The following is a 16600-nucleotide window of genomic DNA, read 5'->3' on the forward strand; positions in this document are numbered from 1 at the left end:
AGCTTCACTGCTAGACCCTTGGCTTTGTTTTTGTTGAACAACGGAAACTCAGGGGTGTAATCATTACTCCAAACAGTCGCAAAACATTCTGTTTTGCAATGAAAACTAGCATTTCTACCGGACAGATTCAGGTAGGGCCCTAACTGTTTGCTGAACCTGCCCAATAGAAATTGTAATTTCTGTTGCAAAACAGAACGTTTGGCAACTGTTTGAAGTAATGATTACACCCCAGTACAAATCTGTGAGAATGTTCCGCGATGAAGGTTTGAGTCAGGCGGTAGGCCTTTTTTCCTTCAAGTCACTTTTAAGTGAAGTTTTGTTCTGTTGATATTCTGATGTGATTTTTCTCTCATTGTTACTCTTAGGAAGTGGACATCATGGGCACGACATTAACATCCAACGTGTTGAAGTAAAGTGGACCCACCAGACTGCTTAAAACCCATCCCCAGCCATGGCAGGCTTCAAGCGAGGGTATGATGGCAAGATTGCAGGGCTCTATGACCTGGACAAGACGCTGGGCCGGGGCCACTTCGCCGTGGTCAAACTGGCGCGCCACGTCTTCACGGGGGAGAAGGTGGCGGTCAAGGTCATCGACAAGACCAAGTTGGACACGGTTGCCACGGGTCACCTGTTCCAGGAAGTGCGTTGTATGAAGCTGGTGCAGCACCCCAACATTGTCCGGCTCTACGAGGTCATCGACACGCAGACCAAGCTCTACCTGATCCTGGAGCTGGGTGACGGTGGAGACATGTTCGATTACATCATGAAGCACGAGGAGGGTCTCAGCGAGGAGCTGGCCAAGAAGTACTTTGCCCAGATTGTCCATGCCATCTCGTACTGCCACCGGCTGCATGTGGTGCACCGTGACCTCAAGCCGGAGAACGTGGTGTTCTTTGAGAAGCAGGGAGTGGTGAAGCTCACTGACTTTGGCTTCAGCAACAAGTTTCAGCCAGGGAAGAAGCTCACCACCAGCTGTGGCTCGCTGGCCTACTCTGCCCCAGAGATCCTGCTGGGAGATGAGTACGATGCTCCGGCCGTAGGTAAGACATCTAAGCTTGTAGGCCTGGATACATTAGATGGATGACGCTTGACGCTGTCTGCCATAGATTTTTATTTAACTAGGCAAGTCAGTTAAGGACAAATTGTTATTTATAATGACGTCCTAAGAACAGTGGGTTAACTACCTTGTTCAGGGGTACAATGACAGATTTTTACCTTGTCAACTCAGGGATTCGATCTAGCAACCTTTCGGTTACTGGCCCAACGCTCTAACTACTATCTCTTAGAGTCATAGTTTGATTGTATTGACCTGGGCTGGCTGTAATCTTTGGCACTTAATCTAATAGGCATGTGCTGAAAACCCTTCACAAGGTAATGGCCTCGTATCAGCAAGCTCAGAACCCTGTGTCATGGGGCCATGGTGATTCTGTGAGATTGTTGCATGGACTTGAGAGCTAAGGATCGCGGAGTCTAAAAAAATGGAGTTGTATGCTGACCTTTGACATTGCCTTACCGTGGCCTAGAAAGGATTACTTATGTGTATGTATGACGGTTTAGGCTGGTTTTGAACTTGCAATTTCAGAAGTGCAAGGTTATGTTGTAGCTAGGGAAGCAAGTTACTGCTATGTGTTGCTATGATACACAAGGCCAGTTCTCCTGGTGTTGGTGCCTAGAGTGTTATATTGCACTTAATTAACTGGCTCATTGATTTCCTGTGTGGACTGACTGACTGTAGTGCATGCAGCAGCAGCACTGACTTCTCCAATAACCTCCCGTGTGCCCAACCAGGCATTTACATATCAAATCATTTGTAAGATGATTACTTATATTCTATGATACAACCTATTTCTTTAACATTTCACTGTCCCAGACATTTGAAAGGAGAGTCTGCAATACTCCAATGTTATAAACACGCACATCTCTAAATATAGGCCCCAGGCATGATAATGCCTTTCGATGAGCAATTATTGCTTCCCCTATTTGACTATGCCTGTCACACTTGTAGGGTGTAACTGTAACCTGAGGAAACTGTGGTCACACTCTCTCTCACATACACACACGGTTTCTTTGCAAAGAATGACAGAGCATCTTATCTAACAGTAATAAGTCTGGGGCTGTGTGCAGCCTGTGTTGTGTTGTAATTGTCATGGTTGTGCGTCAGATGAAGGTCCCTAGAGAGGAGAAGAGAGAAGGCTGACTGCTGTTAATTGCAGCCCGGTTACAATCGCCGGCTCTAGGCAGAACAGTTAATCCATCCTTTGTTTGTACTGAACATCTAGTGCTGAAGCCCTGATTAAACATTTTACTATTGACATTGTGGGGTTGATTAAAATACACAATTTGTATGGTTGCCAGCATAGCCCTGCCAAATCAATATTCCATCCTGCAGCCTCTCTGTTCAGAGCTGTGTCACAGGCCATCTCACTGCCTCTAATCCATCAATTCACCCTCTCACTGAACAAATATTGAGCCAGCAGCAGTGTTGCCTGGCCCTGGACTGGTGGGATGGATGAGCACTCAGAGTGTAAGTGTGAGAGAGTAGAGCTTACCTATGACCCATGGCTCTGCTCCACTGTCTCGGGGCTCTGCTCCACTGTCTCGGGGCTCTGCTCCACTGTCTCGGGGCTCTGCTCCACTGTCTCAGGGCTCTGCTCCACTTGTCTCAGGGCTCTGCTCCACTTGTCTCAGGGCTCTGCTCCACTTGTCTCAGGGCTCTGCTCCACTTGTCTCAGGGCTCTGCTCCACTGTCTCAGGGCTCTGCTCCACTTGTCTCAGGGCTCTGCTCCACTTGTCTCAGGGCTCTGCTCCACTTGTCTCAGGGCTCTGCTCCACTTGTCTCAGGGCTCTGCTCCACTTGTCTCAGGGCTCTGCTCCACTTGTCTCAGGGCTCTGCTCCACTTGTCTCAGGGCTCTGCTCCACTTGTCTCAGGGCTCTGCTCCACTTGTCTCAGGGCTCTGCTCCACTTGTCTCAGGGCTCTGCCTTAATTGTCTCAGGGCTCTTGGCTTGCGTACTGTTACGTTTTGGTGACTCTTGTCTGGGGACAATTATTCAGAACTCCTGGGAGAGAGCCTGGCAAAAAAATCAAGTCCTCTCTTCTCTCACCCTCGCCCTCCATCGCCTATGATTGGTGACGGAGGGCCAGGCAGAGTGAGCGTCCCAAATGGCATCCTATTCCCTATATTGTGCACTACTTTTGACCAGAATCCCATAGGGCTCTATGCACAATATAGGGAACAGGTTGCTATTTGAGACACAGCCAGTGTGCCGTAGATGTTTTTGTAACTGCTCAGAGAACACCAGAGGTAGCATGAGGCCAGGAATGTGAATGAGCAAGAGTCATTGTACAAAAAGAGAGGAAACTGTTGGGCATGTGGGTGTATGTTATGATGAACACTTTTCTTGGAATGTGACCAATGAGAGAGAGACACACTACAGTCTACTGCCAGCCCTGTGGCTGTTTGTCACTCTGCCATGTTTGTTCCTATGTAATGAGAGAACAGGGTGCTGGAGGTGTCAAGGAGGATTAGGTCAGTCTGACAGAATAGGGTGTTGTATGACTGTGGTGCTGGAGGTGTCAATGAGGATTAGGTCAGTCTGACAGAATAGGGTGTTGTATGTGTGGTGCTGGAGTTGTCAAGGAGGATTAGGTCAGTGACAGAATAGGCTGTTGTATGACTGTGGTGCTGGAGCTGTCAAGGAGGATTAGTCAGTGACAGAATAGTGTTTATGACTCTGGTTGCAAGGAGGATTAGGTCAGTGACAGAATAGGGTGTTGTATGACTGTGGTGCTGGAGTTGTCAATGAGGATTAGGTCAGTCTGACAGAATAGGGTGTTGTATGCTGGTGCTGGAGTTGTCAAGGAGGATTAGGTCAGTGACAGAATAGGGTGTTGTGTGACTGTGGTGCTGGAGCTGTCAAGGAGGATTAGGTCAGTGACAGAATAGGGTGTTGTATGCTGTGGTGCTGGAGCTGTCAAGGAGGATTAGGTCAGTGACAGAATAGGGTGTTGTATGGGCTGGAGTTGTCAAGGAGGATTAGGTCAGTGACAGAATAGGGTGTTGTGTGACTGTGGTGCTGGAGGTGTCAAGGAGGATTAGGTCAGTGACAGAATAGGGTGTTGTATGACTGTGGTGCTGGAGGTGTCAAGGAGGATTAGGTCAGTGACAGAATAGGGTGTTGTATGACTGGTGCTGGAGCTGTCAAGGAGGATTAGGTCAGTCTGACAGAATAGGGTGTTGTATGACTGTGGTGCTGGAGCTGTCAAGGAGGATTAGGTCAGTGACAGAATAGGGTGTTGTGTGACTGTGGTGCTGGAGGTGTCAAGGAAGCCCAGTCTGAGGATGATGCCACACCAATGCTGCATTCCACATGGTAGGGGCTACAGTAGGGTGGGATTTGGCCCAGGCATCTGATGGAACAAGCTTACCTGATGGTGTTGGTGACCTTGTACCACTCATGGTTAGACAATGCTCCTCAAGAAATAACCTGTTGCATAAAAATGTAAAGACATTTACATTTACATTTAAGTCATTTAGCAGACGCTCTTATCCAGAGCGACTTACAAAATGGTGCATTCACCTTATGATATCCAGTGGAACAACCAGAACAACCAAACCATTTACTGTGACTTATCAGCTGAGAGTATTTATGTTCCACCTCTCTTTGAAAGGCAACGCACTGCAAATATCGTCTCCTGAAAAATGCACTAAATGTTGTGAGAATGCTTACTATGCAATGAATGTGCAGAGCCCAGTCACAGTGAAGTGGAGGAACAGGCTTGTTTAATTTTATGACTGAAGAGGGACAAATCGTGTGAGTGATAATCAGAATGTTTATGGTCCCTCCCTGACGCACACTCAGCATGTTTTCAGCCTGTTCTAATCCCGTTAATGCAGGTTCCACTAATGCTGTGAGGAACTTTCAGGTCTGGTGGAGTCTAGCAGCTCTACTCAGGATGATCTGGAAAGCCCAGCGGTATAGAACGAGACGAGGGTGTGTCAATAGGTTCTTGACATTGAGCTTCCCAGTTACCACTGCGTCAAGTCATACAAGTGACTTACACGTCGTACAAGCTATTTTCAGGTCCGTGGGTCTGTACCCTCTTTGCTTTGACCCCTTGGATCTAAGTAGAGCCTTGATTTATGTCAGTGTCTCAGGTTCAATGGTATTTCTCACCTCCTAAAACCTTGACAGTAACCTTTCTCTCTGAGACCCTGAGCAGCAACCCCTCTCTCCATTCTGCCTGGCTGTGTGGCCAAGTTGGCAGGTTGTCCAGTACACACGTCATGGCTTGATGGATATAGACCTAGAACTGACCAGCCACCAGACCAGCCATCTATAAAGCTCTAATGGTCAGAGAGCAGCCATGCCAGAACTCAGAAAGAACAGAGCTCTTTGAGGTCTCTCTCTGTCTCTCTCTCTGTCTCTCTCTGTCTCTCTCTCTGTGTGTCTGTGTAGTGTTACTGTTCAACGCCGGCCGGTGTGAATGTTCCCAGCTTCTCTCGCCCCGTGATCCGTTCAGCAGGCAGCTCCACTGCAGAGCTCCACTTGACAGCTCAGGTTCACATTGCCTGCCGCTGTGGATGTGACACTTCTGCTATTAATACATTTGTGGGACTTTTTCCAAAAGTTCAGCCTCTCTACTTTGGGCCCTGTCTCTACTGTACCAACCACATAGCTACTCAATTAATAGCCTCATTAAATTAAGTCCTCCACCACTTCATCTTATAGGCTCCCTATTAAAAAGCAATGTATTACTACTTTGATTCAATCATGACTAGGGCTGGGAATTGCCAGGGACTTCACGGTACTGTCAAGATACTTAGGTGGCGATACGATATGTTTTGCGATTCTCACGGTTCTATATGTATTGCGATTCGATACTGTGTTTAATATTTATATATATATATATATTTATGATTTTATATTCCAGACATATTGCTCACTATTTGTCTAAGCCGAGTGCTTGAGAGAAGTCATGGAAATAAAAGTGCTGAAAACATGTTGGCTCACTTTAAAAAGATGGATTTTATGATATTTATTTTACAAATCGATAGTTGTAAGTCAAGGTATTGATATAGTATCATCCATTTTAATAATTCGATATGTAACTGGATCCATTTCCCCATCACTAATCACGACTGACCTTACATGATGATTCCCAGCTCGTCCATATTTTCATACATGAATGATTATCACTAATGAAACACATTTCAGTGTATGGTGTTGGAAATGACCCTCTCTCTCGCTCTGTGTTATTAACTGAGGAAGAAGGCTGTCCTGGTGTGACCAGAAGAATACCCAGCTGACTGAGTGAACCAGTTCCACACGGTGATTGCACAGGGAGAGAGGGGAAGAGTGAGGGGTGGAGGGATACAGATGATTAACAGTAATTATTATTTTCACTGACCTGAGAGAAATGACTGGGAATGACTTTAGATGCATCCCAAATGGCACCTATTTAGTGCACTACTTTTGACCATGGCCCATAGGGTTCTGGTCATTAGTAGTGCACTATTCAAGAGAATAGGGTTCCATTTGGGATGCACCCGTTGAAGAACGAAGCACAGCAGCAACCCTTTCCAATCGCAGCCTGTCCGTCTGCTTCCATGGATTCTTTCTATCAGTGGTGAATCCCACATTTGACCTCCAGATGAACCTTCTGTTGAATCTGTGTTATGCACTGTGTGATGTGTCATGGGCAATGTGAAATGAGCCTTACGTTGGGGGCATTCATAATGTTATAGCCTACACTGATTATGCTATTACTTCGGGGTTTTGTAGTGGGAAACCAATAAATGTTTATTTGAATTTGTTTTTACACTGTCTCACGTTAAGACATTCCTCTCAGTATCTGTAGTATTATCAGCCTGCATACCAGACCTGTTTGCTGTCATTCCACTCCTTGCCACTCCTTGTCATATGCCAAACAAAAATGTCCAAACTAATTCATTGCCTACTCCAAGTAACTTGTGATGCATTAACTTGTGAAAATAAGTCCTGTAAAATGTAGCCTAATGGGGACCATTGACTGAAGTACACAATATATACAAAAGTAAGTGGACACCCCTTCAAATTTGTGGATACGGCTATTTCAGCCACACCCGTTAGTGACAGATGTATAAAATCGAGCACACGGCCATGCAATCTCCATAGACACACATTTGCAGTAAAAGGGCCTTACTGAAGAGCTCAGTGACTTTCAAAGTGGCATCGTCATAGGATGCCGCCTTTCCAGCAAGTCAGTTTGTCAAATTTATGCCCTGCTAGAGCTGCCCCGGTCAACTGTAATAGATGTTATTGTGAAGTGGAAATATCTATGCATAAGTGTCTCAGTCGTGAACTGGTAGGCCACACAAGCTTACAGAACGGGACTGCTGAGTGTTTTAGGGCGTAAAAATTCTGTCCTCGGTTGCAACACTCCCTTCCAAGTTCCAAACTGCCTCTGGAAGCATCGTCAGCACAAGAAATGTTCGTCGGGGAGTTTCATGAAGTGGGTTTTCATGGCCGAACAGCCGTTCACAAGCCTAATATCACCATACGCAATGCCAAGCGTCGGCTGGAGTGGTCTAAAGCTCACCGCCGTTGGACTCTGAAGCAGTGGAAACGAGTTCTCTGGAGTGATGAATCACGCTTTACCATCTGGCAGTCCGACTGACGAGTCTGGGTTTGGTGGATGCCAGGAGAACGCTACCTGCCCCAGTGCATAGGCCCCTTGCTTCCAGTGAAGGGAATTCTAGACGATTCTGTGCTTCCAACTTTGTGGCAACAGTTTGGTGGAGACCCTTTCCTGTTTCAGCATGACAGTGCCCCCGTGCACAAAGCAAGTTTCAGACAGAAATGGTTTGTTGAGATCGGTGTGGAAGAACTTGACTGGCCTGCACAGAGCCCTGACCTCAACCCCATTGAACACCTTTAGGATGAATTGGAATGCCAACTGCTAGCCAGGCCAGTGCCCGAACTCACTAATGCTCTTGGGGCTGCATGGAAGCAAGTCCCCGCAGCAATGTTCCAACATCTAATGGAAAGCCTTCCCAGAAGAGTGGAGGCTGTTATAGAATCAAAGGGGGGACCAACTCCATGTTAATGCCCTCAATTTTGGAATGCGATTTTTGACGAGCAGGTGTCCGCATACTTTTGGTCATGTAGTGTAGCATGCGTTGTTCCTTAACCAGGCTTCATCTCCATCAGGAAAGGCATTGGTCCTTGCCATTGCAATAGCAGTGACCATAATATCAGGGTCGTTCCATGTCAACAGCTCAGATTGTTCTGCGATCATCTCTGTAGTTAGAAACATAAGATTAGCATTCCTGCAACTTTATTTTGTTGAAGTAGTCTTAGATCTCTGAGATTAATTTTCATTAAAAACTTCATAGCAAAGGAGTGCCTTTGATTTGATGGGTGCATGTGCGCAGTTCGGTGTGAGATGACAGACCCAGTGACGTGTTTCTGCACATGCGCTTAGCTAGCCAAACTCACCATGACTTCGCCTACAAGTGTTATCAGGGACCACTATGGAAAGATGACTCTCATGAACACGATGGCGTTCTCCGGTTTGCTGTACGACCCCAGTGTGCAACTGGCAAAGCAAAAGATTTCTCAGGACATACCAAAAGCAGTAGACCTAATTCTGGTATAGCAGCAGGCAGTGTGTACTACTGTCCTGTAAATCAAAAGATTCCTACCATAACTTGATCAAAGCAAGGAAATGAGTTCTCCCACTACTTTCACTCATTTTGTCCACAGCCACATCTCCCTGTTGTCCCTCTGTTCACACTGCACCTTAGCCCATGGCTAAGAGTTTCCCTGGGCTCAGGGAGATTTTAACCTGGGGCTGAGATCACACTTGCACATTCTAAAGTGGGCTAGCACCAATCTTAGCCTAGGACTATCTGGCCCTGCTCTGGACCGGGGTTAGCACCGACTTTTCGGAGTTTGCCCCAGAAACACGGTGCCAAAATAGCCAGTATGAAACGGGGTCAAGAACAACACCAAGAATGCTCACTGTCCAATCACAAAAGCTGCACTGTCACTTAATTGACATATGCCAGTAATCTGTTCTGAATATTATTTTGATAAGTAAATTCATACAATTTGATCCTTCCATTTGAGGACAAAAAACAACAAAATGCTTTCAACAGGGCAAAAGCATTTGTTGCTATGGCTAACAAAAATGGTTGCTATGCAGCAGACTGGCTAACATCTTCTCATTTAGCCAACTAAAGCTGCAAACTCTACAGCTGGAAGGGCAGCAAACGCTAAATTTGTCTGTTTTCAGAGCTTTTTATTTACATTTTAATTGGATATATCCATGATGCTGATAATATTGTTGCGTGATTTTGCCTGGATCAGAAAAGTTTCTCGTTCATGCTCAGCATTCTCTGTACAGTGGCAAGATACAAGTTTTGGTACAGTGCCTGGAATACAAATGTGAATCCTTAGCCCAGGGTTAAAGGCTTGTGTGAACACAGGCTAAGCTAGCCCAGGGCCAGTCTGGTCATAACATAGCCTGGGGCTAAGAACAATGCAGTTTGAAAAGGCCTCTTGTGAACCTGTCCAGAGAGGTTTGGATACCAAGCTAAACTCCTGGGTAGCTGCCCTCCTGTAGCAGTTTGTTAGTTCACTAATCTACCACAATATAACTCCTGATGCGCTCAACTGCACCTCAGGACCTTGTTTAGCTGAATCAGCTGTAAGGCTGTGGAAATCTCCAACTGAGGGGTCACCATTTATAGAGGAGTACATTTTCCACCATTATGTTGAATATAATAATAAACTGCATTCATCAATCTGACTCCCAATATTATGTGAATAAATGCAACATGCCCTGTATGCCTCTGGAGGAATCTAGTCAATGTAGCAAGCCTTACATCACCTTTCAGTATGACTATAATCATCATGTCTAACTTGCACCGTTTATACAATTTATTAAAAGACTAGATACAAATGGCTAATCCTGGTGACCAATGTTCTAGTGTTCATTTATTGAGGCAAGCCGATCAGAGATGTCAAGGTGGTACCCAAGAATGTGCTATGCATAGTGTATATAACAACTACTAATAGACCTGAATTATAAACATATAGTCAAAGAATTACCCTGTAAAACGAGGAATGCATTTACTCAATTCAACTAATATAATTTATTAGTCACAAAATAATTAACACTCAAACAATTGGTGTACTTGCGATGCATGGCACATTACAGAATGAGACAGTCATTTACTCTATCAACAATAAGATACGACTTTACATGGTTACACCTGTCTTCAGTTCAGAATAATCTCTAAGAGAATCTCTGTCTGATACGCACAGGAGAGTGGTAGCAAGTTCTCAAAGTATAAACACTCACTGCCCAAATTCACTGCCTATACTTGCATAACTTTATGAGCTGGATTGCCTGTTTTTGTAATTTAGTTTATTTTCTTTTGCGCTCGTTAGCATATTTAGCTAGCAACCTCTATTGAAATTTGCTGCTATTTTATGCTAGTTTTGTTAGCATTCTTGTAATAGATGACCAATGTGCTTTTTTTCTGTGTTTTTAGCTCCCCCTTGTGTACCAAGACGGGAGTACAGTACATCCCTGGATGAGAGAAGGACATTAAGGTTGTGAGGATTCTTGATACCATGCTGTCTAGCGAAAACAATGTGATGTGATTGTTCTAGCTACGTTAACAAACTGTGGCTCAAAGCAGACTCCTAAACGTTTTCAGTCAGACATTCACGCTTGCCATACAGACTTCAAATATCTAGCCAATACATTTTGAATAGAATAACATTGCTTGTGAACTTCAGAGCTGTAATGATTTGACGTTTTGGTTCTTGGCAAATACAAACGCATATTAGTAGTATTCATTGCTCCTGCTTGAGTCTATACATTCTGGGTGATGCAATACGTCTTCATTGGCTTTTTCTCTGGCCAGCTCTCATTTGGCTATTGCTGATCATCGTTCTAAAAACTAGTCATTGCACATCTCACTACAAGAGCATTGCAGATTTTGTTCAGATAAAAACCAACGTGTTCGGAAATATCGGGACGTCTGGGACTGCTCAAAGACTGAATCGGTAGCTCGCATTAAACGAGGGTCAGTGACGTCCGCACGCCCCGAGTAGGCAACAACGTGGGGATTTTGTCTCCGATCTCAACTTGTCTGGGACAGCTAAATCAGGAAGAAAATTGTGCAGTGTACGCCCGGCTTTAGGGTTGGCCACCTCTGGCTAATATACGCTGTCTTTCTGCAGGATCCTATGTCACTACCAGCCCACTAGACTTTCTGTTTTTACTACCTACGTTCCCTGAAAGCTCTCCTCCTGTGAAGACCTTATTTACAGTCTGATTCCCATCTTGTGGCACCATATTTCCAGTATAGTGCACTTAGTAGGGAATAGGGTGCCGTTTTGGAATGCGTGCGTTCTAATGGCTCAGACCTCCGATCAGACTGATGTGACCTGACGTGGCGGGGTCTTCCTTGGCCTCAGTCAGTCTGGGGGTCAGTGTTTTACAAGCGTTCCATCCAGAGAAGAGAAAATATTTATTCTCCTGATTTAACTGGTATTTCCTGCCCAAACCAGAAGTGTCATTCAATAGCATTATAAAGCATAGGCCTATGTGTATGTCTGTCTGGATTTGATTAGAGCTTTGTTCGAAAATGAAAGCCTGACGCTACCTGAGCCTGATGAGCCATATATTAAATACATTTTGAGCCATATGTTAAATACACTTTGAGCCCTACGTTAAAGACTTTGAGCCCTAGCCCAAAAAAGCCCAACTGATTGTACCGTTAGCCTATATCATATATGTATTGGATATCTATACTGTACATTACGTACGAGTGAAAAACATAAGCCTATAGATGTAGCTAGCTATATGTTCTGTTTGGTAAATAAATGAAACTAGCTCCAGTAGGCTGATCTTTTTTAGTGTGAACAGTTACTCTACTACTCTATTGTATACTGCTCAAGAAAATAAAGGGAACACTTAAACAACACATCCTAGATCTGAATGAAAGAAATAATCTAATTAAATACTTTTTTCTTTACATAGTTGAATGTGCTGACAACAAAATCACACAAAAATAATCAATGGAAATCCAATTTATCAACCCATGGAGGTCTGGATTTGGAGTCACACTCAAAATTAAAGTGAAAAACCACACTACAGGCTGATCCAACTTTGATGTAATGTCCTTAAAACAAGTCAAAATGAGGCTCAGTAGTGTGTGTGGCCTCCACATGCCTGTATGACTTCCCTACAACGCCTGGGCATGCTCCTGATGAGGTGGCGGATGGTCTCCTGAGGGATCTCCTCCCAGACCTGGACTAAAGCATCCGCCAACTCCTGGACAGTCTGTGGTGCAACGTGGCGTTGGTGGATGGAGCGAGACATGATCTCCCAGATGTGCTCAATTGGATTCAGGTCTGGGCAACGGGCGGGCCAGTCCATAGCATCAATGCCTTCCTCTTGCAGGAACTGCTGACACACTCCAGCCACATGAGGTCTAGCATTGTCTTGCATTAGGAGGAACCCAGGGCCAACCGCACCAGCATATGGTCTCACAAGGGGTCTGAGGATCTCATCTCGGTACCTAATGGCAGTCAGGCTACCTCTGGCGAGCACATGGAGGGCTGTGCGGCCCCCCAAAGAAATGCCACCCCACACCATGACTGACCCACCGCCAAACCGGTCATGCTGGAGGATGTTGCAGGCAGCAGAACGTTCTCCACAGCATCTCCAGACTCTGTCACGTCTGTCACATGTGCTCAGTGTGAACCTGCTTTCATCTGTGAAGAGCACAGGGCGCCAGTGGCGAATTTGCCAATCTTGGTGTTCTCTGGCAAATGCCAAACGTCCTGCACGGTGTTGGGCTGTAAGCACAACCCCCACCTGTGGACGTCGGGCCCTCATACCACCCTTATGGAGTCTGTTTCTGACCGTTTGAGCAGACACATGCACATTTGTGGCCTGCTGGAGGTCATTTTGCAGGGCTCTGGCTGTGCTTCTCTGTGCTTCTCCTGCTCCTCCTTGCACAAAGGCGGAGGTAGCGGTCCTGCTGCTGGGTTGTTGCCCTCCTACGGCCTCCTCCACGTCTCCTGATGTACTGGCCTGTCTCCTGGTAGCGCCTCCATGCTCTGGACACTACGCTGACAGACACAGCAAACCTTCTTGCCACAGCTCGCATTGATGTGCCATCCTGGATGAGCTGCACTACCTGAGCCACTTGTGTGGGTTGTAGACTCCGTCTCATGCTACCACTAGAGTGAAAGCACCGCCAGCATTCAAAAGTGACCAAAACATCAGCCAGGAAGCATAGGAACTGAGAAGTGGTCTGTGGTCTCCACCTGCAGAACCACTCCTTTATTGGGGGTGTCTTGCTTATTGCCTATAATTCCACCTGTTGTCTATTCCATTTGCACAACAGAGTGTGAAATTTATTGTCAATCAGTGTTGCTTCCTAAGTGGACAGTTTGATTTCACAGAAGTGTGATTGACTTGGAGTTACATTGTGTTGTTTAAGTGTTCCCTTTATTTTTTTGAGCAGTATATTTTATGGACTGGAATTATGCACATTGTTCAAACCTAATAAAGCAAAAGACAACATGCGGTTCTGGTGCAGCACAATGTGGCCTACAAAGTTACAAGTATAGGCTAGTGAATTAGATTTTAATTTAGAAATATAATAGGGCCTATTTGTATAATTTGTAGGCTGACGCATAATACCAGTTATTAGCCTACCTCTTTCTCTAGTGTTGCTTCATTCCTTCCTTGGTTTCAACAGTTCAATTAAATACGCTTTGTTGTCCTTATCTTCATCATACTAATGACATCCTTTGTATAATATAGGACTAGAATTAGATGCAGAAGGCTTTCACTTCCCTTCACGAAGATTGAATGGTTATGGGTCTGAATAAATAACTGCTATAGCTTATCGCCATTGCGCGTTCGTTCTTTTTTCAAACTACCCATGAGTTCTATTCGATGCTGTGTTTAACATTCAGCAAACCAACTTGCGTCCCTCTTCCTTCAAATAGTCTATTGGTATAAGAAATGCTAAAAAAAATTGTCCTGCGAGCTATTCTAGTCTGGCTTTTCCTGCATGGGACTCCAAGAGCTGAGGAGTGTTTTTTAAGGAGAGAGGCCAGGGGAGCACAGGTGCGTGCGTACTGTGCGAGCAACAGACAAAGGTTATAAATTAGAAGCTTATTATGCATAACCCATCATTAATTAGCTAAATATAAGGCTAATACTGCATTGAATGTATTACCTGAAATAGGTAAGCTAGGACATCTAGAAGAGGATTATCTATTTTTGATGCAATTTGAACGGGGAGAGTGACTGCGAGAGAGTGCTAGCGCGTGCACTGATTTTAAAGCAACAATATTCGAGTGATAGGCTGTTTTTTAAAACTCTGCAGCTGCAATTAAAACAATAATCTTTACTAAAAAATAAGGTGACCCCTGAAATGGATGGGTAAATTAGACACTCATTCAGTCTTTATATTACTGTAGCATAGACTATGCTGCAGCAAATGTAGGCCTACCTGTGACAAAAGACCTTACCATGATGAGGTCTACATGCATTGTGAACTGCACTCCATACTGAGATGGGCTGTCTGTCCCCACCCTGAGCGTTGTTGATTCATCATGCGGAGGCCGCAGAGAAGCCACATTTAGTCACTGCATATAATTTAACAATTCCATTTCACGCCATGCTGTTCATATACACTTCTCTGCTATTTATCCCGGGAAAAGGGAGTTGTTTTTGGCGATAAATCTCAGTAACTGGGTTCCCACCATTCAACCCTAGTCAGTGTTACCCCTGCCCCTAGGCTTGATTCACTGACCTCACTGTCCACGAGCTGCAGCTCCTGCTTTGGTGATGGGCCTGGTTGGTTGGTTGGTGGATTTGCTTAACAGGGGATGAGGTGGGGAGAGAAGTTCAGTCATGGCTGCTAATAGTGGCTGTTCACGTCTTAGGTTATCTGTGTGCTTCTTACGCTTGGGCGGAATCCAGATTGTCATACCTTCATACCGACCTTCTGCCATACTCGGATATTTGGTATCCTATTCAGTAATACCGACACTGAACACAAGGGGCGCTGTTTTAAAATCCCACTGATACTAATCTGAAGGTTAGCAATGCTAACAAGTACATGTAGAATACTAACTAAATGCTAACCAGCGCATTGCGAACATTTTAGTAGTTTCTGACCTAAACTATACAAGTAACAAAAAAAATGCTTCTCAGTTTGCTGCACGCACAAAACAAATATTAGACAACAAGGCTCTTGCTCCAGGAGGGGATTATCTGCTGTTACCAAGCGAATGCTTGATTTTTGGAAGAAGCTAACTAGCTAATAAATTAGCAAACCAAATGCACAACTGCAGAGCATTTAGCACATTTTAGACCATTATCTTAATAGCTGTAAGATATCTATCTGGCAAACATTTCACTGGTGGAACTCCATAATGTAATTAAATCACCTGGCGCATGCTGCACAACAGTGAGTGACTCCCAAGGCTCTCACCGCCCAAGCCTAATTCTTCTACTCACTGCCAGTGATGACTTGCCAATTTTGTCATCTTTATGCCAACTCAGTTGGATGCACTTAAACACCAACCACCACGTTATACACCAGGGACATTTGTGCTCAAGATAAGTGGTAATCTCCTGGGGTCTCTGCTTTCTGTCATCAAGACTAGTGAGATCTCCATTAGAGGTCAACCGATTAATCGAAATGGCCGATTTTAATTAGGTCCGATTTCAAGTTTTCATAACAATCGCTAATCTGTATTTTTGGCCACCGATTTGCCGCTTTAACTTAAATATTTGTTTATTTTATATCTTTTTTGTATATTTAATTTTTGTATAATTTTTTTTTTTTAACACCTTTTATTTAACTAGGCAAGCCAGATTAAGAACACATTCTTATTTTCAATGACTGCCTAGGAACGGGGGTTAACTGGCTGCCAGGCTGACTACTTGTTACGCGAGGGCAGCAAGAAGCCAAGGTAAGTTGCTAGCTAGCATTAAACTTATCTTATAAAAAACGATCAATCTTAACTAGTGATTATGTTAACTACACATGGTTTATGATATTACTAGTTTATCTAACGTGTCCTGTGTTGCATATAATCGATGCGGTGCCTGTTAATTTCTCATCGAATCACAGCCTACTTCGACAAACGGGTGATGATTTAACAAGCGCATTTGCGAACAAAGCACTGTCGTTGCACCAATGTACCTAACCATAAACATCAATGTCTTTCTTTAAAATCTATACACAAGTATAGATTTTTAAACAGGCATATTTAGTTAATATTGCCTGCTAACATGAATTTGTGTCACTTCTCTAGCATTCCGTGCAAGCAGTCAGGGTATATACAGCAGTTTGGGCCGCCTGGCTCATTGCGGACTGTGTGAAGTCCATTGATTCCTAACTGAAATAATAAACATTTCGTTTTCGAAATGATAGTTTCCGGATTTGACCATATTAATGACCAAAGGCTCGTATTTCTGTGTGTTATTATGTTATAATTAAGTCTATGATTTGATAGAGCAGTCTGAGCGATGGTAGGCAGCAGAACGCTCGTAAGCATTCATT

General features: G+C 44.5%; 1 protein-coding gene across 1 annotated transcript in view; it reads left to right on the plus strand.

The window, feature by feature from the left end:
• Window positions 1-16600, plus strand: part of LOC106598871 (SNF-related serine/threonine-protein kinase) — a 69515-nt gene that overhangs the window by 1374 nt on the left and 51541 nt on the right. The window contains exon 2 of the mRNA XM_045719078.1: window positions 366-1040. Within this exon, the coding sequence (XP_045575034.1) occupies window positions 452-1040 (589 nt within the window). The 5' untranslated portion in view covers window positions 366-451. The remainder of the gene's footprint in view (window positions 1-365; window positions 1041-16600) is intronic.

This window comes from Salmo salar, chromosome ssa05 (genome assembly GCF_905237065.1).
Source record: "Salmo salar chromosome ssa05, Ssal_v3.1, whole genome shotgun sequence".
Lineage (NCBI taxonomy): Eukaryota > Metazoa > Chordata > Actinopteri > Salmoniformes > Salmonidae > Salmo > Salmo salar.